Source organism: Ochotona curzoniae, unplaced genomic scaffold, assembly GCF_017591425.1.
Source record: "Ochotona curzoniae isolate NIBS_2020 unplaced genomic scaffold, NIBS_Ocur_1.0 scaffold_4505, whole genome shotgun sequence".
Classification (NCBI taxonomy): domain Eukaryota; kingdom Metazoa; phylum Chordata; class Mammalia; order Lagomorpha; family Ochotonidae; genus Ochotona; species Ochotona curzoniae.
Genome location: NW_024467118.1, coordinates 29,835,414 through 29,862,344, shown reverse-complemented (window position 1 = coordinate 29,862,344; position 26,931 = coordinate 29,835,414). Strand labels below are relative to the sequence as shown.

General features: G+C 40.2%; 1 protein-coding gene across 1 annotated transcript; it reads left to right on the top strand.

Moving 5' to 3' along the window:
• The first annotated feature begins 1,595 nt into the window (after positions 1 to 1,595).
• LRRC66 (leucine rich repeat containing 66) lies at positions 1,596 to 26,931 on the top strand. Its single transcript, XM_040966334.1, has 4 exons — positions 1,596 to 2,079; positions 18,918 to 19,087; positions 24,066 to 24,255; positions 25,151 to 26,931. The coding sequence occupies exons 1-4, from the start codon at positions 1,596 to 1,598 to the stop codon at positions 26,929 to 26,931; spliced, it is 2,625 nt and encodes an 874-aa protein (XP_040822268.1).

Genomic DNA, 26,931 nt, shown 5'->3' with positions numbered 1-26,931 from the left:
GGAAAAGGAGGGTCTTAGGTGACAGGATACCTACAAGTTGGATTAAGAGGGTAAAAAATACACTTAACTTGGATCTTGGACTGAACTAAAGCAAATTGCTTATTTGGGATATCATATATATACTTAACATGCTAAAATTTGCTTTGTTTAGTCCCATTGGTTTTGCACAAAGTCACATCTTGCAAGTTGCTCCACACATTCTTATCAAACTAGTTCACAAGGTTAGCTAGCAAACACACAGCCTCCACTCGGGGACTTGGACTAGAGGCAATGTAAGGAGCCCATGGAGAATTCTGAATGAAGCAATGATCTGAGGGATAGTATGGGAAAATAATCCTCTGAAATGACCTAGGATGGTCAAGAAGGAACAGCCAGAGGCAGAGGCAGAAAAACCAGTTAAGCTATTCTAGGATCTCAGACTATAATGGTGGGAATGACACTAAGTACCCTTGGACCAGAAAGAAAGAGAGGGTTTATTTTAAACTGACATGTAGAATAATGTGGGGCCCAGTGCAATAGCCTTGTGGTTGAGGTCCTCATTTTGCATGCCCCAGATCCTTGTGTTCCAGCTGCTCTAGTTCCCATCCAGCTCCCTGTTTGTGGCCTGGGAAGGCAGTAGAGGACGGCCCAAAGCCTTGGGACCCTGCACTTGCTTGGGAGATCCAGAGGAAGCTCCTGGGTCCTGGCTTCAGATCAGATTGGCTGAGCCCTGGCCACTGTGGCCACCTGAGGAGTCAACGAGCAGATGGAAAATCTCTCTCCTTCTCTTTCCATAAGTCTGGCTTTTCAATAAAAAACAAATCTTTAGAATATATGATTAGCTTTATTCATGCTGGTTTTTAAATGGAATTTAAATCACAGAAACTACTCATTTACTTTGTCTTGTATGTGCAATTATCCCTTGTGATTTACATATAGTTTTAAAATTTTCAGTTGCTTCTCAAGAAAAATATTCTTGACGTCTATAACTTATTTCATTTTCCTGGTTCTGAGACAGAACCTCATTTTTATCATATTTATGCTGCATATATTTAAATGACGTAAGAGGTCACAAACACCACAGAACCAAACCCTGTACTTCTGGTTGTTAAAAAAAAAAAAAAAAAAAAGTTCAGTTCTTTGTGAGTTGATCTTTACATTCAGACCACACTGGAAGGTTCACAATGGAGCCAGGTGGATGTCATTCATGTAATGAATCACATGACTGACTACAGTGCTGTAGATAAGCATGAGACTTTGCTCCATACTAATGACTGGCAGAGAAAGGGAAGGTTGTGAGCTTGTGAGCTAGCTAAGTTTTCAGGCATTAGGAGGCAGACAGCCTGGTGGGTGGAGACCAGGAAAATAGCTGTGGTGGCAAAACCTGAGTGTGTATTTTCTAAAAATTCAGGGACATGGAACATCTTTTCTTTAAAACATGACAATATTTTATACTTTAGCCCTATCCCTCTGGGAGCTGGGTTTTAGTACCTCAGTTTCTAAGAAATCAGACACTGAAATCAGCAATCAAAGCAAAACAGAAAATGAAATCTACTTTGCTGTTCGTCTTTATGTAAGGGATTTTGAGTAAGTTCATTTTCCTTTTTCCAGGCATGATGAGAAGCCTCCATTTCAGAGTCACTGTCATAGTTCTAGGTCTTTGTTTTCCTGGGACAATGGCAAATCCAGCAGGGAACAGCGGCGGTCCTGTCGATTCTGGGTGCCAAGGCAATGAACACCTTCAGACCAATGGTTCCTTCCCTGGAGAACACGAGGGATTGCAAGCAACAGCCACAGTCGATGCCAGTTTCAATTTCTTCAGAGTTCTCTTACGTTCTCACATGAAACAAGAAGAGTGGAAAATCAAACACCTGGACCTCAGTAACAGTCTCATATCAGACATGACCTTAAGCTCTCTCCAGTATGCACCTGCTCTGGAAATACTAAACCTCAGCAACAATGCCATCTGTTCCATCTCATTGGATGCGCCCAGTCTTGCATCCTCACAGTTGACACGCCACAGAAGCAGCTTCAGAGATGGACTTCCATTTCTAAAGGTGCTAATTCTTCAACAAAATCAGCTTAGTGACACCCCCAAGGGTAAGTACAATTTTAGAAGATGAAGTAGAGGTTCAAAGTTGGGTGGTGTATTCTTAAGGATTTTATTTTTATTTCAAAGACAGAGTTACAGAGAGGAGAGACAGAGATATCCATCTTTTTTTCTGCTGGTTTGCTCCCCAAATGGCCATCAAGGCCAGAGCTAGGCCAGTCCAAAGCTAGGGACCAGGAGTTCTTCCAGATGTTCCACATGGGTGCAGGGGTCCAAGGACTTGAGCCATCATCTCTGCTGCTAAGACCATAATAAAAGAGCTTGAACAGAAGTGGAATAAACAGGACACAAATCAGTGCCCACATTGGATGCTGGTGCCACAGGCAAAGGCTTAGCCTACTATGCCATGGCACTGGCCCTGAGGTGGGTGTTTCATTTGGTAGTCTGGATGCCAAATACAGCCCCACATTCCACCTCAGGGGGCCTGGGTTCAAATCCTCAGTTCCATTTTTGATTCCAGCTTTGTGCTAATGTGCACCCTGGGAGGCAGGTGGTAATGGTTCAAGTACCCGTGTCCTTGCCAGCCTGGTGGGAAATACAGATTGATTTCTAGGCTTCTGGCTTTGACCTTGCCCAGTTTAGCTGTCGTGGGCATTTGGAAAGTGAATTAACAAATTAGAGGATGTACACACTCTAATAGTCCCTTTCTCCCCCTCTCTGCCTCTTTCACTAAGATGGAGATGACAGAAGAACAATGAACATACATAGAGTTAGTGTTTTATGTCAACAAGAATTTCATATTGTTTCTTTAGTTTGAAGCAAAACACTGAAAGTGAAGCAATTTGATCAGAACAAGTAAATTTAATTTCTTGGCAGAACTGGAAGTTATTATACACAGAACTCACAGTCAATGATATTTAATCTCTCATTTAGTATAATTCCCACCAATTTATATGGATTTTTCAAGAGACCCTAGGAAGTATTTAGTGCTAAGTTAAGATGCATGACTTTATCTACTAAATTACTTGTTAATACAGAAAACCACTGAGAAATAACTAATTCAGTTTTATTATATATGTAATAATTCAAATTAAATGTTGTTATATTTGATCGTCTTACAATACCTTTTGTTTACACTTATCTAGTTTTCATCCAAGTGTAGTCTAGAAGTTGGTTAATTTTATGTATTACTATGTAAGCTTTTGTATGATCAAATAAAGCTCAGATTGCCTGATCCCAGCTCCTAACATGATACTTCCCTTTGTCCTATTATCATGAATTCTGATCTATTCAAGGCTACACAATAGAATGTTTTTACTAATATGCCAAGTGTTATTTTGAAAATATTTCAAGTTCATGAAGCCAAATATGCTTTGCCTTTTAACATTCCAAAGCATTAGAACAGTCCGTTTCCTCACGTGCATTGATTCTTGTTTGGTGTTTGCTAAGCACCTCCTTTGTACAGCAACACAGTCCTTTAAAAATCAAAGCATCCAGGCAGTGTCTTCTTCCTCCATCCCAAGTAGGACATATTTGAGCTTTCTGACTTTCCAGTTCTTCCCTTTGGTACTTTTATTTTGGACTTTGCCTCAGGCTTCTGTCCTGAAGCATCATTTTGTCACTAACAGCTGGTGAGGAAATGACTGTTCAAGTTCCCATGTGAACAGAACTGTGTGAGGAAGTCCTGAGTATTTTCTCTCTGACCTCTTCCTTAAAGCAACATATAGTATTTTCAGTATGAAGTGTAGGTTGGTTGCATTTTATTTTGCGAATGCGAATGTAATTTCCTACTGTTCTTATTGCAAAAGGAATACATGTTATAGAATACCTAGGAATTGACATTAGCAGTAGAAAATTTTTAAAAATTCATATATTGCATATATTCCAAATTAATTTTTTATACCTATACCTACATTTTTTCCGAAACTGGATCATCTTTTAGATAATATTTCATGATTTATAATTTAATATCATGAAATATTTTTCAAATAATTATATGACTCAGCAATCTAATACATTTTTTAAATGAAGAGGTTTTTTTATATACATGTATTTCATAGTGTAATCCAACAATATTTAGGCTATTTCCATTTGAATGAACATCCTTACCAATGCCTTATCATAAGGCATTTTTAAACTAATAAGGCAGACATGAATCTCACTCCACAAATTCAAGTGTCCTAGTCAAACAAGCTTCTGTTTGAAACAATATATTAATTCTGAGCTTCCACTGAGGGGTTGGTTTGTACGGATACTTAATGTCCTCTGCCTTTCCCTACAACCTCTAATACCATTTATGCTGACAAAGCACCAAGGGCTCTGTGTGTGTGTGTGTGTAATCCCTCTCTTCAAAGCACGGAGGTTTTTGGAAAACACCACAACTGGCAGACTCACAGGTTCCCTGCCTTTTGTCCTATATCGTCCCTGAGACACAAACACAGTCTGCTTTCTACCTGAAGGGGAGAAAAAGAAAGGAGCAGGAGCAAAACACTAGCATTCCAAGACATTATTCCACCAGGGACTGGCACAGTGAATGGCACAAGCTGCTACTCCACCTGCAGCGCCAGCATCTCATATGGGTACTAGTGCATTTCCGTTCCAGCTCCCTGCTGATGGCCTGAGAAGGCAGCAAAGCATAACTCAAGTCTTTGGGTCCCTGTATCCACATGGAAGACCTGGCTCCCACCTTCAGCTCAGCTCAGCTCTGGATGTTGTGGCCATCCGGGGAATGAACCAGAGGATGGAAGGCATCTATCTGTCTCTCCCTGTATCTCACTATAACTCTGACTTCCAAGTGAAATAAATAAATATAGTTTTAAAAAAAAGATGTTATTCCGTCAGAAAAGTAGATAGAGAACTGTCAGCAGATTAATTCCCCAGAGCCAACTGATTGTTGGGTTTTATACAATTCCACTGAAGTACTAAATATCACATAAAGGCAGAAACAGGCCTGTGTTCCTTTTTCAAGTTAAAGTTGTGCCTCTCCAAATATCAGGAAATAATATTAAGTTTGCAAAGGAGAAAAAAAGTAAAATGTATGAATTTTATAACTGAAATACTATCAGGATTTCAGCAAATGAAATCATAGAGATGAATAAAACATCTGTCCAATGTAAGCCATATGCCTAATTGCATTTAATCCAGAGTCCTTTTACCCATGACATTTTGTCATTTGAATTGCTTTTCCAGAATCATCATAAACTGTCCATTTTTACTAGGTTGAGTATCCTCAGACAACCCACCATTTGAGATTCTCTGAGTGTGACTACCTCTCTCTTTGAAATTTAGTTTTGGATGGAAAAAGTTGGTGGGAGAGAGATGTGCTAGTGCCAACCCATACCTAGCCTTCATTTTGTTCCCCTTTACGGCTGGGTAATATAAGCTGTATTTAATTGTGAGAATTAAACGGAAATGTATCTCAACATAACAGTATTGAGCATAATAATTTATAGCAATCAACATATGTGAAAAGTACTTTGCCAACTTGTACTTTACAAATATTAGTTTTATTTACTTGCTTGGCGCTAATTGAGAGTAGTAGTGTACTTCAAAACAACTAATTATGTTTTGTCAAATTCTCAAGTTGTCCTTTAAAGATGTTAAACAGCCACTACAAATTATGGTCAATGGGGTAACTCCTAGAAAATCATGTGTGCCTGGTTCTACATTGGTGCCAAAACTCATCCAAAATCATAATAAATTAGAGCTGTCCTCATGATTTTAGATGGGTTATAAATGTGTTTATAAATGGTGAAAAAGTGGAAAAGCCAATGTTTTGTAAGGGTGAAATACCACACAGACCAACCCAAAGTCAGCTAATCTTTATCCTTAGTCATCTGTGACATCATCAATAAGCTTTGTGCTAGATAAACACCTAGGAGAGGTGCTGGCTAATGCAGTTTACAAAATGGGGAACCTGCATGATTTAACCTAAGTCACTGTAATGCTTTCTTCACATATTTTTCAGGTATAGTGTTAATAACTGAAAAATAACTTTTGAGCTGTTTCTCAACATGGGATCAGTCTGTGGTTAAACTGTCCCACCTTCACCAGCAATATTTTCAGAGTGCCCACTGGGTTGTCCGGTAAAGTATGCCTTACTGGCAATACAGTCAAACAAGATGACAGAGGGGCACACTAACCCACAGAGTTCCAGAATCCACGAGATACGTGTGTTCTAAATGAGAGGATGTAATATCTGAAATGTAATAACTGGTAATTTTTAAAGCATATAACCAGTATGTTATAAAAACAAAGGTGTTTTTCTCTTATTCATTGGGAATTACAATTTTCATCCTGTTTGTCACTGGCTCCTGGAAACACCCCACCAATAAAAGTTCGCAAAATAGGTACAGGTTCTAAAGAAACAAAACATATGTAGGGCATTGAACCAAGAAGTCTGGCTTACTTATATTTGGCCACAAGAAGAGCTGACCTATGACTAAACTATCCATAGTCATTCTGGACTCTAATGCCAAATTATCTTTGAACTGGAGGCATAACCCACAGATATCATTGTTTTGTGGGAAAGCACTGAATAATTTCATAGTCCAGAAAGAATGTTTAGTAATGTAATGCCCAGCATTCCCCCTGTGGCCTGTTTTCTAACAGACACTGAGATGTTTTGAAAATAACAAAACTGCCTCTGGTCAGTTCAGTGCAAAGGCTAATCACATTGTGCCTGTTGTGGTCTGCACGGTCCGTAAGTAATTCCATTTCTGCACAAGGATCTCCATAGTTTCCTTCCAATGTTCATCTCCTTTCCTGAAGCCCAGGACTACCCTCGGATGACAAGTTTCAGCCAACACTTCTGCCATTCATGTTTATGGATCATGTGGGAGGTCACTGTTCTTCCTTTCCCTGAGTGTTCTCACGTGTCCTCTGGCTGGAACACACTGACCTGTGACTCCATCACCACTATCACGGTTGTGAGTCGTCCAGCAATTTAAACGTTTCCTCAAGCCCCTTAGGGATCTGTCTTTCCCACCCATCCCCTTTCTGAACCCAGGCGGCTGCTGATCTCTTTGCTGTCTCTATAGACTCATTTGTATCGTCTAACATACAAAAGGACTCAAACAATATAAATCCCAGTTCCCAGCTGATGATAGTTCATATACTTTCCAACTCTATGATGGTGTGAAAGTGATACACATTTAGTAGAAATTGTAGTTTGCATTTTATATTTTGCATTTTTTTGGATAACAACATGGGGTCAGATTCTCGGGGTGTGGATTGGTGCGATGACGCCTGTTATCTCAGTGGTAAACAATCGAAACTCTAGGGGGCACCATGTGGCTAAGCTTTCACGTTCAGCAGGTTAGGTGTATTAATATTTTCAACTTATGATAGGCTTAACCCCATCATAAGTTGAGGAGAAACTACATATACTTTTCTTTTGGTTATGCTGTTTCTTTCTTTTAGCATAATTATTTTGATATGCTCCCAAATTATCATATATATGAAAACTGTTTCTTCTTATTGCTGAATGGGATCCCATTGCATGCATATTCATTAGCCTGCTGATGAACATTTAGGATTTTTTTTTTTTTGGCTACTAGAAATAAAGTGCTAGTTAAAGGGATGGGAAAAAACCATTAAATGTATACTAGTCAAAAAAAAAAAATGGAATCACTCCATTATTTCAGACAAACCAAACATTAGAACAAAGAAAATGATGCAATGTAAAGAAATTACTACATATCAACATGACTGTCATTCACAGAAGATGACATAATAATCCTAAACTTAAAATGCACCTAACAACAGACAATCAGTGTCTATGAGGGAAAAGCAGACAGACTTTATGGAGATACGGCCAACTCCACTATGCACTTGTAGACTTCTGTACCTTCTTATGAATCCTAGATGAGACATGCAAGTAATCAGTAAGAATGCCGTTGATGTAAATAGCACTAACACAATCAGCTTAATCAAATGCACACAGAATAATTCATCCAACAACAGAATATAAGAAATCTTCAAAATGTTCATGGAAAATGCAAATTATGAAAGAAACATGGATTTTTAAAAATGCACCAAAATAAACCTACTCTTTAATTCCATTTTGCTACAAACTCTTTGAAGTTTTTGTGCACAAACTCATAGGAATCATCCACCAAAATGGACCACATTCTGGTCTATAAAACACACTCAACACAGTGGAAAGAATAGAAATCAAAAAAGTAAACTCAGGTTACAGTGAATTTATACTAGAAACAAATAACAAAGAGACCTGGAAAACTCTTTAAATCTCCAGAAACTAAGCACAAATTTCTAAATAAGACATGGATTAGAAGATCTCATGATAAATTAAAAATATGTTGGGCTAAATGAGAATAAAAATGCAGCATTAAAACTTGTGGGATACAGCAACAGTACTGCTTAAAAGGAAATTCTAGCATTAAATTGCACATATTCAAGAATAAAAATTTTAAATTGCTAACCTAAGTTTTCACCCTATGAAATTAGAGGGGAAAACAGAGCTTTATAAACCAAAAACAAGCAGAAGAAATAATAACTAAAGCAGACTCCATCTACTCCCTTCATAAGAGCAAGAAGCCACGAATCTGATTGGAGAGATGAAAGAATGGCCATCACCACTATTCCCGTTGACATTTTAAAAATAATGAAGTCTCTGCGGCAACACATGCTTGCATTTTAATTGGGTAATTAACCTAGAATTAGAATGACTGCGTCATATGTTGGGCATATATTTTAACTTTTTAAGAAAGTGCAAAATTGTTGTGCAAAGTGGCTGTACCATTTTAAATTCCCATCAGTATTTTTTTTTTAATTTCAGTTGTTCTACATCCTCACCCACACCAAATATGGCTAGTTTTTTTTTTTCATGACAGCCTTAGGAATTAGTGTACAGTGGTCCATCGCTGTTTAATTTAGGTGTCCCTAAATGATATTGAACAGCTTCCTGTGTGCTTATTTGCCATTTTCTCTCAACAACATTGTGAATTTTTTCAAGGGAACTATAGTGTCCATATTTTGTCAGATTTACCTCTTTTACATTTTTTATGTTGTTTCAGATGAAATTATATATTTATATATATACTATTCAATTCCAATCTCAGATTGTGCATTACTATTAACCTTTTACCCTTAAGCCTTACCAAACTTGCTTCTTCATTTCCATCAGTTCCTAAAATTTTACAAGATATTCTATGAAAATGGTCATGGGTTCTGTAAACGAACTTCATTTCTTTTTTCCATTCTAGTTGCCTTTTTCTTGCCTTGTTGCACTGGCTAGAATCTTCCAATCCAGTGCTGACCAGAAGCAGTGAAAGTGATTTATTTCTAATTTTAGAAGGAGCACAACATCTTTCCCCCAGTGTGATGTTAGTTACAGGTTTTTCATTAAAAACTCTGAACTGGGTTAAAGACCTTCTCTGTATTCCTAACTTTGATCAGAATGTTTTATCTAGAAGAGATGTTACATTTTTATCATACAGGTTTTCTTTTCAGTCTGTTAATATGGAGAATCATATAAAATTTCTAAGATTAAAAAAAATTCCATTCCTTAGTCCCATCATGTATTATCTTTTTCCTACACTGTCAGATTCAATTTTTGCTATAATTTTGTTAAGATTTTTAGCATTTATAGTTATGAAGATTATTGGGTTGTTTCCTTGTGGTATCACTACCTAGCTCTGGTATCAGAGTAAGGTAGGCCTCAGAAAATGAACTGGAATATTTTCCTTCCTCTTCAGTTTTCTGGGAGATTATGCTTGCAACTGCTTTTCTTTCTTCCATAAATGTTTGGTTGGGTTCTCCAGTGAAGCTCTATAAACCTGGAGTCTTCCTTGTGGTAGGGCATTTAACTATAAGTTCAGTTTTTTAATAGGCTGTCAGGGAATCCAGACTCGCATTTTTTGAGCCTCGGATAATCTGTCTCTTTCAAGGAATTTGCCCATTTTATCTAAGCTGTCACACTCAGTGACATAAATTTGTTCACAATGTTCCACTGTAATTTAAATATCTATAGACTCTGGAGCAATGACATCTGTTTCATTTCTGCTTATGTGATGAGCCTATTTTTTTTTAAAGTAGTTCACTTAAAAGTATCAACATAATTTAATCACTATTTGTGTTACTTTTCCATTTTCTATTTGTTATTTCTTCTGAGACCTTTGTTATTTTTCTGCTCACATTCAATTTCAGTCACTCTTACAAGTTTCTTCAGAGAAACTAAGGTCATTGTTTTAAGACCTTTTTTGTTCTAATATAGGACTGGGTGCAATAAATTTCCCTCAAAATCTGCCTTGGCTGCATCTCATAAATCACAATATGTAGTATTTTTAATTTTCATTCAAGTCAGAAAGTTTTATTCCCCTTATGATTTCTTCTTTGTTCCATAAGTTTACTTAGAAGTATGTTATGAATTTCCAATTATTTATAGGCTTACCAGAGATCTTTGTTATTGGCCTCTAATTTAATGCCATCTTGGTTAAAGAACATATTTTCTGTGTCTTGAACTGTTTTATTACTTGTTTCATATCTCAAAGTATAGTCTGTATTGCTGGGTGGGATATTTTGTCATTAGTTGATGGAATTCTTTATATTTTCTTTTGTTTTGCTGGTTTACTGTTTACATGTTTTGTCAGTAGAGAATTATGCAGTTCTATCAGGTTTAGAGGTGGTAATTTTGTGTATAAGTTTGTGATTAACATGCATTTTTTTACATTTAAAAATATTTTATTTTGGTTTATGATATAGTTCTGTAGGCTCTCGGGTTGCCCATGCCCTTCCCCAAGGTCCCTCCCTCCCCCGCCCCCACCATTGATTTCCCCTTTAGTTTTACAATGGATGTCTTTCATGAACAATCACAAATCCATCATGCTGTTATTGAAGTGTTTCCTGACAATGCAGGCATGGACACTGTCAGACAGTCCATCCTCTTATTGTTACGATGTATTTCTTTCTTTCACTGGGAGTCTGTCTTTGGTCTGTTTGTATAGAGACATACAGCACTTTGTCTCCATATCTGAACATATCAGTCCCTGCTACATTTCCATTATATATCCCCTAAAATACAGAACCAGCGAGCACAGTCCACCATGGGGTGAAAATAATCAATTTTCATCAACATGAAGTTAACAAACATGCTACAAAAATAAAAAATGCATCACAAGAGTGGTGAAAACGGGAAACAACACCCTTCTTGTAGGAATAGATGCTAGTGCGTGACCCTTGTGGCACCGAAGGAATTACAGTTAAAAGTTACACCTTCATTACTCATGATATGTAGCAGAACAGTGTTGAAATGGACATGTACAATTTCAAGTGTTTGCAAGCGTTCCATTTCTTATGGATGATCGATTAATGAATCACAAGAACTTATTGGAAGAGACACAAATAACTAGGAAGTGCAAAAAAGATAAGATTTAAAGCAAAAACAGATTTGACACTACAAAACTGCAAACTAAAACAAGAAAGAGCCATTCCATAAGAAATAAGCAAACAACCCCTACTCATTCAGCACTGAGATTCCTGATGGACGTTATCTTCTATCAGAGCAAATATGTGGTATCTGATCTTTTTGGATTGGCTCATTTCCTTTAGCATAATGGTCTCCAATTCTTAATGAATAATCTTCTTGATCTTTATCCCTCATAATATTCTTTGAAGTCTGTTTTATATTAATATACCCACTTTGGTTTTGTTGTTATAATTTTTTTAAAAGATTTATCTATTTTTACTCAAAAGGCAGATTTTTAGAGAGAGAGACAAACAGACAGGTCTACTATTGCTAGCTCACTGCCAGGAGCTTCCTCCAGGTCTTGTACATGGGTGCAGGATGCCAAGGGCTTGGACCATCCTCCACTGCTTTTCTAGGCCTTAAGCAGAGAGCTGGAACAGAAGTGGAGCAGCTGGGATGGGAACTGGTGCCCATATAGACGCCAGCATTGCAGGCTGAGGGTTAGCTTGTTACATACCTCTGTGCCAGTTCCTCTACTTCTTTTTACAACGTTGTGGAGATACAGTTTTTTTTTAAAGATTTATTTTTTTTATTATTTTTTTATTGGAAAGGCGGATATACAGAGAGGAGAGACAGAGAGGAAGATCTTCACTCCCCAAGTGAGCACAACGGCCAATGCTATGCCGGTCCGAAGCCAGGAGCCTCTTCCGGGTCTCCCACGTGGGTGCAGGGTCCCAAGGCTTTGGGCCGTCCTCGACTGCTTTCCCGGGCCACAGGCAGGGAGCTGGATGGGAAGCGGGGCTGCCGGGATAGAACTGGCACCCATATGGGATCCCGGGTGTGCAAGGCGAGAACCTTAACCACTGCGCCACTGCGCCGGGCCCAAGATATAGTTTCAAACACAAAAATTCATTATTCTAAAGCGTAAAATTCAGTGGTCTTGAGCATATTCACAAAGTGATACACCTATTATCTAACTGTAAATTTTTATCACCCAGAAGATAAACCCCATGAACACTAGCAGGCAGTCTCCATTTATTTAATTCTGAAGGACAACATTATTAAGTATAATTGACATATAATAAACTGTACACATTGAAGTGTAACGCTTGATGCTTCTACATATGTGTAGACCTGTGAAGCCAGCAGCACACACAACAGTGAGTGTATCCATCACCCCCAAGCTTCCTCATACCCCGCAGTAATTCCATCCTTCTTTCCCTCATACCCAAGCTATCACTGATGTAATTTATGTCATTACACACTGTCACATTTCCTAGGGTTCATATAAGCACACCATGTACTGTGAGTATATGTACTTCTTTGGCATCATACATTGTGAGACTAATCTATTTGGGTACATGTATTACTCTTCCACATATTATCCCACTTGTTTTCTTTACTCACTAATGGGCACTTGATTGTTTCCAGTGTGGGGTTATTACCAAAAAAGCTGGTATAAAATTTACATGTAAATATATTTCCCTTATTCTTAACTGAACATGTGGCAATGGAAACCTAGGTCATATGGTACATGTAACTGTATGGTTAATTTTCATCTTTACATTTTGTTTTTAGGAAACTGTCAAGCAGTTTCCGAAGTGGCTGTAACATGGTTCCTCCACATTCTCAATGTCCTCACATCTTGGCCATTGGGATTAACAGATGACCAGTGCTGTCTCCTTGTGGTTTTAGTCTGCATGTTCTCTAACAAGGCTGAGCGTTTTTCATGTGACTTACTCGTGTTCCTTTGCTGAAGTGTCATCAAATCCTTATTTTAAAATTGGATTATGTGTTTTACTTTTGCTGAGTTTTGAGACTTTTAAAAATAGATATGCTGAATATAAGATAAATCCTTCACAAAGATTTTTCTCTTCCACTCTGTGGTTTGTCCTTTCATTCTCTTCCCAGTTCTCTTGAAAAACAGATGTTTTCTGTTTTGATGTCAAATTTAATTACTTTTAATTGATTAGATTTTTGCTGTCATACCTAAAACATTTTGCCTGATCCAGAGTCTCACAATTTCATGTTTTCTTTTAGGAGTGCCATAATTTGTAAGCACTACTTTAGATTTAACTTTTGCATAAAAGGTATGGATCCAGGTACTTTTATTTTCTTCTTTTGCACATAGATGTCCAATTATTCAAACATTTGTTTAAAAGTCTGCCTTTTGCTATCCTTTTAATAGTTAACCTCCATGGGATTTCATGAGTAATGGTCCTTTTTTTTTTTTTTTTTTAGGTATATATTTGTCTCTTGCTTTTTTCTACATACCGAAAAGTCCTTGCCTTTTCCTTGGGAAGTTATAGTTCAAATCTGCCAACCTCCATAAATTCTTCCATTTGTTACCTCTGCTTTTCCTTCTCCTCTTCCTCATTTTCTCCTTTAAAACAAACTGCGTTAACTATTTTAACTTTTTCTACCTTTTGATTGAACCTACTTTATCCCATTACCAGGCTATAATTAGCTATACTTCTCTGTGGCTTGTTACCATATGATGGGTTGCTTTTGGAGTCTCTAACACATATCCTAATATCACAGTCCATTCCGATGTGATATTACACTGCTTGCTGATAACATAAGAACCTTACAATAGTATTATTCCATTTTCTTATTCTGAACTTTTACAAGTGTTGGCATACATTTATGTATTATAAATTGCACAGAACATTTCTCCTATTTTTACTTTAAATGTTTGATTACCTTTGAAAGACATTTAAATAAGAAAAAAATCTGTATTAAGTCACACAGTTACCATTTCTAGAACTCTGTATTCTTTTGTGAAGATCCAGACTTCCATATGTTTTCATTTTTCTTCCAATTAAAGGACTTCCTTTAACATTCCTAGTTTGGACCTACTGCTGATGAGTTCTTTCAAGTCTTAGTAATCTGAAAAAGGTCTTTATTTATGTTTCATTTTAAAAATATATTCCTACTTATCAAAGAATCCTTACTAATTAGTAGTTTACATTGCTAGTCCACTGTATTTAATTTTTACTATTCCAGTAAGAAATCTGCTCTTACTCTTATCTCTGTTCCTTTATAGAGAATCCCTAACATATTCAATTTAAAATTTTAGTTAGATTCCTTATTAGTATTAAGTTACAATTTTTTCTTTGCTTTTACTCTCAGAAAACAGCTTCTCCTAGGTCCAACTCCACCAAGCTCTTCTTTGCATATGTTCCTACTCCAAACATAATGAAAATCCCAGACTTTTTCAGGCAGATTACCCTTTATTCCAACTGGAATTTGCTGTGTGGGGGATCAGAATATGGTGTGCAGTTGAGCTCTGGACTTCGGTGAGGTCAGATTACTTTATCAGGAGCTCTTCTCAGGAAACCTTGAACTCAACACCCCAGGCCCACCTGCCATCAGGGCCATAGGGTGTATGCCCTGGGATTTTTACTGACCAGAACTGGTAAATCAGATCTAATGCTAGCTGTCCACAGTTTCCACCTTCATCTTCATCCTGACATCATCCCATCATATCCTAGGGTAATACATCAGCACTTACAACATTTGGTGCAACATAATTCACTTGCAGTGACCTGAGGCTAATCTCACCCAACAACAGATAGTTGAAATAAGAAAAACCTTTCAGCAGCCGAGGGCAATTCTAATCCTACTCTTGCACAGTTTACCACTGCCCCTGTACAGACTGGGCCTTTGGTAAACTGAGGTGACCATTTGGTACAAGTCTGTTCCACATGTCCCTCCTTTGGACCAGATGGCCAGCCAGCCCAGGCTTTTTCTGAGGCCCTGGCACGAGCCAGCAGACCAAGTCTTCGTACACACATTCTGAATCCTTGCTAACAGTTGTGCTGATATTCCATCGACCACAGCAAGCCACATAGTCAGACTTAATTCAGTGGGATGAGCAAGTAAATATCCCTTGAATTAGCTCCTTGATGCAAACAACTAAACAACCCCCAATACCTTCAGCAAACACTGTGTGCCACGGCCCAGGCCATCCTTCTACCCAGAGTTCTCCTCTCAGCCTTTTTCTTTTTCTAACCTCAAGCTCAAAGCCCAGCTTTTTTTGTGAGACTTTATTCCTGCTCTATGTACCAAGTTAGACAAGTCCTTAACTTAGCTGAACCCAGGTTGGTTTTTAAAATTTTTTTTTCATTTATAAAATGGTGATAACCCCAAGGGTTTTGTGAAGATTAAAACGAGATAATCTATGAAATGCTCAGAGCTAACAACAATATAATAAAGTTTAAAAATAACTCCTTCCTGGGCCCAGTGTGGTAGCCTAAGGGTTAAAGTCCTCATTTTGCATGCATCAGGATCCTATGTGGGTCCTGGTTCACATCGCAGCTGCCCCCCTTCCCATCCAGCTCCCTGCTTGTAGCCTGGGAAAGCAGTGGAGGAAGGCCCAAGGTCTTGGGACCCTACACCCATGTGGGAGACCTAGAAGAAGCTCCTAGCTGCTGGCTTCGGATCAGCTCAGTTCTGGCCATTATAGCCACTTGGGGAGTGGGTCAGCAGATAGAAGATCTTTCCCCTGTGTCTCTCCTCTCTGTAAATCTGACTTTCCATTTAAAAAAACCAAATCTTTAAAATAATAATAAGAATCCTTTCCCTCACTTCAAAGCTAGCCCTGATATTTCCCTCCACTGAGCTCCTGTGGTACTTACGCAATTCAATTAAACACTAAGATACTTTAGGAACCTTCATTTCACATCTCTGCATGGAACAAGTAGGTACCGTGAAAATGTTCAGAAAGTTACAGCTGCTTTCACACTGGTCTCTTTATCTCATTTTCTTTCATAGCCCCTTGTGTTTGCAGATTGCAACATATAATAGAATTATTATCTACAGAGCAACATCTTTCATCCAAGGGTTATATTCAAAATATTTAACAATTGACCTTCAACCCTCAGCCTTCAGTTAGACAACTCCTGGCTACAATACTGCATCAGCATCATGAGGATTATAAGGCTGTGTGAATAGACATGGTCCAGGGCAATGGGGCAACACACTGGACTTGGGCAATGGCTTTTTATAAGCCGACAAAGAAATATTTCTTACTCTTATGCCAGCTGAATATTAGCATTTATTCTCTCCAAGTTTTGCAAGCACATAGTAATCTTGATCTTTTCCATTTTTCATAGAAACTTGAATACAATGAAATCACACTCTTCTACAAGCTAATTCTATGCACCCCTCTCATCTAAAGCAGACAGTCCTTGTTTGGCTACAGCCAACTAGTGTCACTAACAGTTGGAACTTCCAAGAGAACAGAAAAGGCAGATTTCTGTATTGGCTCTTTATTTGGGGGTCAACAATTTCCAAATCTCTGTGAGGCAAACAGTGTGACCGTGGGTCTATTGGGTCTCTGCTGTATACCAGGTATGGCAGGTGCTCAAACGTGTGAATGATACTCTGAGGAGAATCGTTCATCTTATGGACATGCAGGCAGAGCGATAAGTGGTAATTTTATAGTGGGTGCTGCATGTGATGGACTACTTTGTGTAACTGGCAACCTTTTCTTCTGTGTCTCATCACTGACCAAATTCAAGTCCTTAAGGGTGAAGGTTCTGTGCTATGCTTGTCCCCAGTACAAAGTGCCTTACTGTTAATATTTGGGTTAGTTTATTGCCCTAATGGCTTCTTGCTTCATTTGTACAACTAAAATGACCATGTGACAATATAAACAGGGCAATAATTTCTATTAAATCATCACCTCTCTGCATAATCAGACTTATAAGTACCTTGCAGACAGTAGGAATAAACCCTTCTAGAAACGAACCAGGGCGCTTCTTTGTAGTAGCTGGTTAAAGACACAGCCCACATGCAAGAAGAGAGCACAAAAAAAATGTAAATATGCAGGCACTTCTTTCAGAGACCCATATGGGAAATCAAATTTGGGATTATGTTGTGACTGCCACCTCACGCTCAACATTTGATTATTTTCAGTGCCAAACAACCTTCCTGGTATCTCAGGAATCAATTGAAATACAAAAGCAAGGAACAAAAGTCAATGCAGTGACATAGTTGAAGAAAAAAATTCTAGGTCTAACTTAATTACCATAAAAAATACAATAGCCACAATATCAGAAAGTAAGAAAATACAATAAAGATATGGCTATAAAATAAGAAAAATCTCAAAACTAGAAGAATTCATCCATGTAACAAAGCATCACAACAACTTTTTTCTCTATTACCATAACAACATTAGTTAGTTTTTCCCACGGTGTAATCAAATATTGACTTTAATCAAGGGCAGAATTTTAATCGCTGCTTATAATTTAAAAGTAGCACATGCTCATTGAAATAAAGAATTCAAATGAGTCTCATGTTGGCCAACTTTTCCTTATTTAACAAAATACCTGAGATAAGCTACTTAGGAAGCAAAGAAGTTAATCTAACTCAAGGTCTTGGCTGTCCCAGGACACGATGCCTACTGTCAGCTATGCTCTCAGGGAGACCCCTCTCAGCTGTATCACATCTTAGCAGGTGGCAGGGGCAGAGTCCCTGGGATAAATGATCACATCCTGATGCAGGAAGCCAGAGACTGCCTGCAGCCAGTCTCAGGCTTTTTATTTCTTTTAATTTTTAAATTTTATTTTTATTTGAAAGGCACAGAGACAGAGAAGGTAAGACAGATCTTCCATCCACTGATTCACTCTCCAAATGGCTGCAACAGCCAAGCCAGGGCCAGACCAAACCCAGGAGACAGAAGCTTCTTCTGGGTCTTCCATGTAGGTGAAAGGGTCCAAGGATTTGGGCCATCCTTTGCTGCCTTCCCAGGAAGAAAGTGGATGAGAAATGAGTATCTGGGATTTGAGTGGGTGCCCATGTGGGAAGCCAGCATACAATCAGAGGCTTAACCTGCTACCCCATGTTGCCTTCCCAATCTCAGGCTTTTATCAAATCCTTAGAACTAAAGATTGCCCCACAAGAAAGGCCCTAATACCTTTGGAGGGCATGTCTTCCACTGACCAACTGACATCCCATGAGGCCCTATCTTCCAAAAATTCCATGCTATCTCCCAACTCCGCCAGCCTTGGAACTAATCTTCCAACACATGAATTTTGGGGGACATCCAAGCATACCCCAATCAGTGTATACATTTAAAAAAAGTTTCCTTACACATCCCTGCCCATCTGCCTTGACCAGCCTACTCCAAAGTGTAACTGTTTCCAACAGTTTGCCATCTCCTTCTTAATCTTTCTTCTGCTCACTCAGAACGTTGGTGTATGTTGGCATATGCGCTTTTTCCACAGACCACTGGAATTAAGCTCCACAGTGTTCTGCAGCTTTCTCCTTCCTGCTCAGTCCAGTCTGCCTGTTGATCTGCACTAAGACCACCTGGTATTGGCACAGCTTTAATAAACCATGCTTTAACACTTTTCCCAATGCAGAACCATTAATGTTGTCTCTTTTTAACCATTACAGTCAATGCTGTAGTAATAGCACCAGTTTATAATGTATTTTACTTTCTACTTTCAACAGGATTATGGAAATTGAAGTCACTGCAGAGTCTGGATCTTTCATTCAACAGGATATTGCAAATTGGGTTTTCTGATTTCCACAACTGCCTGCAATTGAAGAACCTCTATTTAAAGAGCAACAAGATATTCAAAATACATCCTGATGCCTTCAAGGACGTAAAAAACCTACAGGTTCTAAAACTATTTATGTAATATTTCAAGTATCAAACATAGTATCAGTGACATGAGGAAAATATAACCATTGCAGAGTTCCTTTGTGTCCAGCTGTATTAGCTATTAATTAAAAAAAAAAAACTAAGTGTATTTTAAGATCTCACAAAGAATTTAAGTATCTTTCCTTGCCTAAAACTTAAAAGGCCACAGTAATGGACATGAATTGAACTAAAAAAATACTACTCAGTAGCAAGAACTGGCAACATTATTTTTTTCTAAATCAAATTAAATCACATTCCAAGTTTTCACTTACCACTTGGCAAGAAATTAAATCTGAGTTGTAAGGCCACCTCCTTAAAGTGTAAGACCAGAGGTCTCAGGGCTTTTAGGCAAACTGGTACACCCCTGGGCCCATGGTAAGGCACTCCTACACAAGATGCAGTGGGACTTGAAAGGCCAGTGAGTGCCCTGTGGCTTCTGTGTCAGAGGTTGGCATGGGATAACAGAAATTACAATGATAACAGCTCATGCTCATAGAGCTTACCACATGCCACATACAGTTCTAAACTCCAGAGGCAAATTGGGAGGACATCATGTCACATTTTGGAGCCAGAGGGCCTGGTGCTCAGCATATTGTTGCTGTACATCTCCCTTTAAATCCTGGCTCCTGGGAAGGAAAGGAACCCCAAGGCCCTGCCCTGGGTCTGGCTGCTTCAGCCCCTGTTTTCCAAGCACTGTCCCGCATACCCCATCCCCTTCAACAGGATCTTGTAAGACCCCCCCCCCCCGCAACCTCCTTTGGCCTACAGTGTGGCACCAAAAAGTGTTTTGGGACAGTCTTTAGTCCCTACCTCCATTAACTCCCCCATCACACACCCTCCAATTTTGTTTTCAGCCAGCATCTTCAATGGAAATAAAATATGAGCCACACATGTAATTGTATATTAATAGTTAGGTTTAAAAAGTAAAAATAAGCAGGTAAATTTCATTTTGGCAACATATTATTTAACCTAACACACTCAAAGATCACTTGTTACACACAGAATCAGTATAAAAATTAATGAAGTGTTTACATTTCACACTGAGTCCTCAACACCTGATACCTGATTTACACTGACCCTGCACAATCCACTGTGGCACACCCATGGTCTAATTGCTCAGCAATTTCATGTGGCTAATAGCACTGCAATACCCAGGCTACCGCCCATGCTGTGTGCAGTGCTGGCCAAGTTAACTGCAAGACAAAGGCCCACCTCCTGCCCTATGTATTCTGATGGCTCCCTGAACCCCTTCTCTGGACAAGTGGGGAGGGCAGGGAAGCAGGGGTGAGTTATGGCACCTCCATTGCCTCGGGTTCAACCTGAGTGCTGCCATCTGCCACTCTCATGACCCTGAGCGAGTTACCAAGTCTCTCTGTGCCTTGGTAGTGTCATCTCCTAGAGTTTGATGAGAAGTGCTTCAACAGATGTCCAGTGCCCAGGGCAGTACATGGAATTTTGTAGGATCTTTGTCAGAGTTCACTGCATATAGAAACTCTAACGTGTTCACAGTGAGTCTGCTTTTCCTAACATACACAATCTGATGATGCCATTCCTCAGCTGAAACTCTTCCAGGAGTTCACAGTCAGGGGCTTGGTTCCCGTTGCCTGTCAGCCTCACTTGGAGCCACTCTCCCTCTGCTCCCTTCTTTCCTGCTGTTCTTGTCACCACAAACCCTCCTCATGTTGACCCTTGGCCTAGCACCATCTAATCCCTCCAGCTTTTGTTTAAATATCACCTCCTCAAGGAGGCCTTCCCTGGGCTTCAGAATGAATCAAGTCCCACTTCGACACACTTAGCACATGCTCTACCTGTTGCCTCAACATCCCTAACTCACAGCATTTCATCTTCAGTCATGGCCATTGGCTCCTCTGCTTCCTGAGCCCTTTCAACTAAACAGCAAGCTCTGTGAGGGCTCCTAGCAACTTTGTTTCACTTTCCAGTGCTGGAGCATGCACCCAGCATCTAATACATGTGTAAAATACTTGTCACATAAACAAAGGGATGAATGAACAAATGACGAGCATGGATAGGGGTTTATTTATCTACTGCTGTTGAACAACTTACTATAAATCCAATTACTTAAAACCACACATACATAAAGTATGCTGCAATTTCTATCAGTCAAGAATCCAGACCTGGCTTAGCTGGAGCCTTTGCTTCAGGGCCTCTAAAGAGGCCGCAGTCAGAGTGTTAGCAAGGCTGGTGTCTTGTCTGCCAAGCTGGCAAAGGACTCCCCTCCCAGCCTTCTCAGTTAAATGCAGGATTCGGTTCCCTATCTGGCTGCTAGACCAATAAGGTCCTCGCTTTTGTGCCCTGTGGGCTTTTCCAATATGGTAGATTGCTCCAGGGCCAACCAGGGACAGAGCATGGCAGGATCATTGCCATTTTCGTGCAATGCATCATCAAAGAGACATCACATTGCTTTTGCAGGAGTCTGTTGGCAGGAGGCTAATCTCTGGTCTTGTCCACACCCAAGGGGAAGAGAGTGTTCCATGACATGTGTACTCCCAGGGAGGTAACTGGATGCTTGAGTTACTGCCTGCCACAGCAGTGATCACAGCAGATGGAAGTACTCCTTGGTTCACCATAAGTAGGTTGGAATTTGTCTGAAATCCCATTTGGGATACCACATTCTGACTATATTTATATATGTCACTTGCCCTATGTTTTTTAAAATTTTATTTGCTCTTTTATCACACCATATGAGACTTCTGTAGTTTCCAGGGAATAGATGCAAGAAGCAAAACCAAAAATCAGCTCTGAGAGTGTTTTAAAAACAGCTATAAATTTCAAGTCACTGCAAGTGCCCAGAATCATGCAATTTCTCTTTCTTTATGATCTACTCTACATGGCTGGCAAGAATTCTAAGAACTAGTCTTGGAATATAATGAACATATTTGGTATCAGAAAGCCAAATATCAAAATGGATGTTGTTTTTCTTCTAGGAGATGAATTTAATATTTGTACTATTCTATGTTCCTTCCCATGTGGGAATCTTTTTAAAGCTGGAAAGCTTTTTCAAAGCATAAATTCATTACTGAGCTTAAGTGGAATAAAATAAGTTTCACCGACATTCCAAATTAGCATTTCTTTTCCTAATTGCCCCACTCTTCCTAGATACAGTAATTTGTGGAGCAGTATTACATGGTTCTTCCAGTCTTTCCGTGACAAACACCCTTTCAAATGCTAGTAGCTGGGTACTCCTTTAGCCAAATTGGACTAAGGAATTTCATCCTTTCTCGGAAATTATTCCTCCTGAATCATTTCATTAATCTATCTTTCCTCCGGTTTTGTTTTCAGCTCCATAATTTGTAACATAATAAGATGTTGGGTTGAAAAAAAAGTCACTATGCACTAAAAACAAAATAACTACCAGAAAATCATCAGAATATTTCAATTTGTAGCTACAGCTCTGAGGTTCCCAAGGAAGCCACTTCTCTTGGGCAAGACAAGGCCCAAGCACAGTGTTTGTTCTTCCCTATCCAAACTCTCCTACTTTCTATTTTTTGCTTCATTCCTTCAAGAGTGAGGATTGTTGGCTACTCAATACCGGAAAGATCACCCTCACTTCCTGAACTCAACAAAAAGCTGTGCTTCTAAAGTCACAGTGTCATCTCTTGCAACTTTATATAACCCAAGATGTAAATGCTGATTTTTCTTTCTTTTTTTTTTTTTTAAGCCAACTGGCCTTGATAACATTCAGCCTTTCTGGTTTCCATCCATAGTCCTATTTTTGTTTTAAAGGAAGGATTGCACTTTCTCTTTTGTGATTGTTCTCCTCCTAAAAACTCCACTTACACAACTCTGCAAACTCCATGCCCCCCACTCTGGTGCCACACATTCCAGATTTCTTCCACTGATGCTTCCTTTACTCTAGTGCAGTGGAGACACACAGCTGAGAACCAGATCAGATCTAATTCTAACATTCCTGTCCAACATATATTAAGAACCTGTTGTGTACCAGGCCCCCATGCTAGAGTCTAATGTAGGCTATACTAATACGGCTTTAGCCAAGTTTCCTCATCTGTGAAAAGAAGGAAAATGAAGTTGTTGGGAGGGTTAGCAAAAACATACTCAAGCTGCCAGGAGAGTTCCTGATATCCAACAGTGGCACCCAGAGAAAAAGCAGCCATACTTCCCAACAGCCACCTGTTACTGCTACGTCCAACGCCAGCAGTCCCTGCTCTGCATCTCCAGAACCATGAAGCCCTTCTGTTCCCTGCCTTTCCCTTTTGTTTCTTGTTAGATTAGAGGAAGCAATCATCATCCTGTATATACTGAATAGTTGTGGATGCAAACAAATACATGACAACCTTTGACAGAATATTGCATGCAAAAAGAAAAAAAAAAACCACTTTGCTACTTTTGGGCAACCACAATTCTTCTGTGTTCTGTGTTTCAACATCCTATTTCTTGCACACGCTCAAGGTCACAGAGTTTCCAGAAATTCTAGACCTGTTAGCCCATTCTTGGTCTTGATCACACCAAAGTGTAGGTTTTATTCAGCTGTACAAATTATGACTCATAGAAACAAGTAAGGGAAAATGACAGAACACCTAATATAGGAACCATACTTTAAAACTTGCACATATAATGTATCCTTTTAACAGCCCTTAGACTCTCATAAAGATAAACAATTTACCAAGACTCAGGGTATCTGGGGGAAAGGCAGCAACTTAAATCCAGCATTCTGACTCTCAGACCAATGCTAAAATTGCAACAGAGTAGTCCAAAAGTTCATGGGAAATGAGTGTATTCCAACAAAACAATGCATGGATTTCAAAATTATTTTGCACCAAAATAAATACATCTTAATTTTTTTTCCTTCAACTTTTAAAATCACCCTTATATAATGCCTCCATAGAAATGTAAACAATAGCTTTCTGTAACTCATTTATCTTGCCTCTAAATGTCTTTATTCTCAGAGACTCCTCAATCTGTTTCTTCCTTAACAGGTCTTAGACCTCAGCAACAACGCTCTGACCGCTATCCTTCCCATGATGGTCATGGCTCTGGAACTCCCCCAGCTGAATGCTGACTTGGCTAATAACCTGTGGCAGTGTGATCAGAGTGTGACCCTCTTCCAAAATTCCCTCTCCGAATCCTGGAGGGCAAAGTGGGGTGTGATCTGCAACAAATCTACAGGTAAATCAGTGGCACCTCCTCTTTCTGAGTCCTTTCATTTGAACTGTAAGACAAGCATCCACAAACACATGCCACATTTGAAACACCGGTAGTCCCACTTAAAGCAGGCGTGCTGGGCCCTTGTGTCAGCCCCTGTGACACTAGGTAATTCCACAGTCATTGGTATCTTGCTGTTTTCCTTAGGTCACCAAGTTACTAAAAAAACAACTGGATTAAGTTCAGAAAAGAAATTTTGCTAAGAGGCAATTTTACCCTGATGGCCCAACATGGCAGCATTTTATTCCTATCCTTAACCAGCAAGTGATGAAACAAATTACCTTTAAAAATGGAAACATCATTACTTTAAATGACTGTTCACCCTCTGGAAATGTGATCCCACCTACATGCAAAGCAAACCTACTCATTTCAAAAGTGTTATTCTCCTTTGATTTGTTTCTCACCCCTCTCCCAGAGTTCTAGAAACTGTTATTGATGTTGGACGTTCTTAGAAGGTTTTCCACTTTTTGTCTGGTTTTCACTATTAGATATCTTGGTTAAATTCCAAACTCCTAATTGGGAAAAAAGACAACAAAAACCTCTTTTTACAAATGAGTGTTATCCTCTGCTCCATTCAGGACTACCCAAAAGTAGAAAACTTGGCTTTGCTTTTTCAGGGCCAGAAAAAAATCCATGGAAAGTGAGGTCTGCATGCTGGCAGACACACGTGTTTCGCTCCCTCATAAAAGCCACACGTGGCAGCCAGGCACACACAGAGCCCAACCTTTACGTACACAGCGTTGGCAGTGGACGCGAAAGAACAAGGGAACGAAAGCCCATGGACTTTACAAGGTTCCCCATACACACTTTGGAAACTCAGGGTCTGCTCACCTGTGTGTTTTTCCTCCCACACTTGCAGGAACTGAGGAGGCACCTGAGGAGACGCCTCAAGGCCGGACTTCCACGGCGCTGCTCCTTCCTCCCACGGAACTCCATCACGTGGAACACCAACAAGGGCGCCAAGCGGAGCAGCGACGAACCGGCATGCCTCGTCCCACTCCCGGCAGGCATGCGCACCAGAGCTCTGGCGTCAGCGAGGAGCGGAAATGGCCGCCCAGAAGGGTTAGGGCTGCCCGGGACGTGCAGGCCTCTGACAGACAGGAGGAGAACGAGGAGCACCAGGACCTGGTCCTGGCCGTGTGCCTGTCGGTGTTCATCACGTTTGTCGTGGCTTTCTGTCTGGGGGCCCTCACGAGGCCCTATGTTGACAAACTGTGGCTACACGCATGCCGGAACAGGAGCCCTGGCCCAGCCAGTACCTACACGAATGAGGGTTTCTATGATGACGCAGTGGCTGCCAGGGACATAGAGCAGCACTCCAGGACGGAGCAGCAGCAATCGGTTCACAATCCAAACCTCTATGAGAACCAGGAAGATTTCTTGGAGACACAGCCAAACACATACCTCACCGTCCTTCCTGACAGAACCCTGGGGAGGAGCAACTGGCGGAGCTCAGAACCACATGGGGATAGCAACACCGGGGCCGGAAATACATATGACAGGGTGCTTCTGACTGGCAGTGTCTCCCGGGACGTCAATCAGCAAGTCACCTCAGGAGCACCACAGCCCGTCTACGCGAATGATTTTCCTGGGGATTTCAACCATGAAAGTGTGGCCCAGGAGTGTCTGCCCACGGGGCGCTCGGTGGGCAATGCTTCAGTAGCTGGCACGCCACAAATGCTGTCCAGCTCCACTCACGATGTGAATGGATCAGGCCAACCACTCTCAAAAGAAAAGCCAGTTACTGCCTCTCAAATGCTCACACACACCAATGCCCAGAGGACTGCGGAGAATCACGAGAGGGGAAGTACTGAACAGTTACCTTCAGGAATCCCAGGCTTTCCAGTGGAATTCTCTAAGGAAACGCAACTGAGCTCTGACAGGAACTGGCTGAGCACACAGCAGATCCCGGTTGCAGAGGCTGGTGCCAAAGCAGATCTTTCACTCTATTACAGTGGGGTCACCCACAGTGACCCAGAAGGCACAGACCCTCCCGACTTTCCTCCAAGATGGGGCTGTGGCGAGGGTGTCACTCCTGCCAATGAGGAGCCATTGCAGAAATATGCTCATTTTGACCCTCAGTACAAGTTAGAAAGTGACTACGACTCTGATGAAGGGTCTTTGTTCACTCTCAGTTCAACAAGCTCAGAAGGCGCAAGAGATGTGGCTGAAGAGGAAACCCCTGGGGAGGAATGCTGTGGGGTCAGTGGGCCCCTGCAGGACAAGAGCTCAGGAGTTAGCAGGGAAAATATTACATCAGAAGGAAGTCTTGAGGATGCCACCACCTCCCAAAAGTTTCTGAGGAACTATGAGAATCACAAAGATCATTTCGAAAAACTTCCGATTTCCTGTCCAGACTCTGGTTTGGGTAACATTCATCTGGAAAGTGTCTCTGATACCCATAGATTTGAAAATCCACTAGCGTTGCCCAGCTCGCTGGGTGGCAGTCCTGTGAGTGGTGAGGTTTCAAGTACAGTCCATTATGGTTATGACATAGCTCCTCAGCCTGAGGCAGTAGAGTGGCATTACTCACTTAAAGACCTCATATTTTCAAATGCTGGAGTTCCCTCAGATCCTGAGCAGGGTGACTACCATGAAATAGACAAAAAGGAGAATATGAAACTTTCTTTCAGGGAGTAG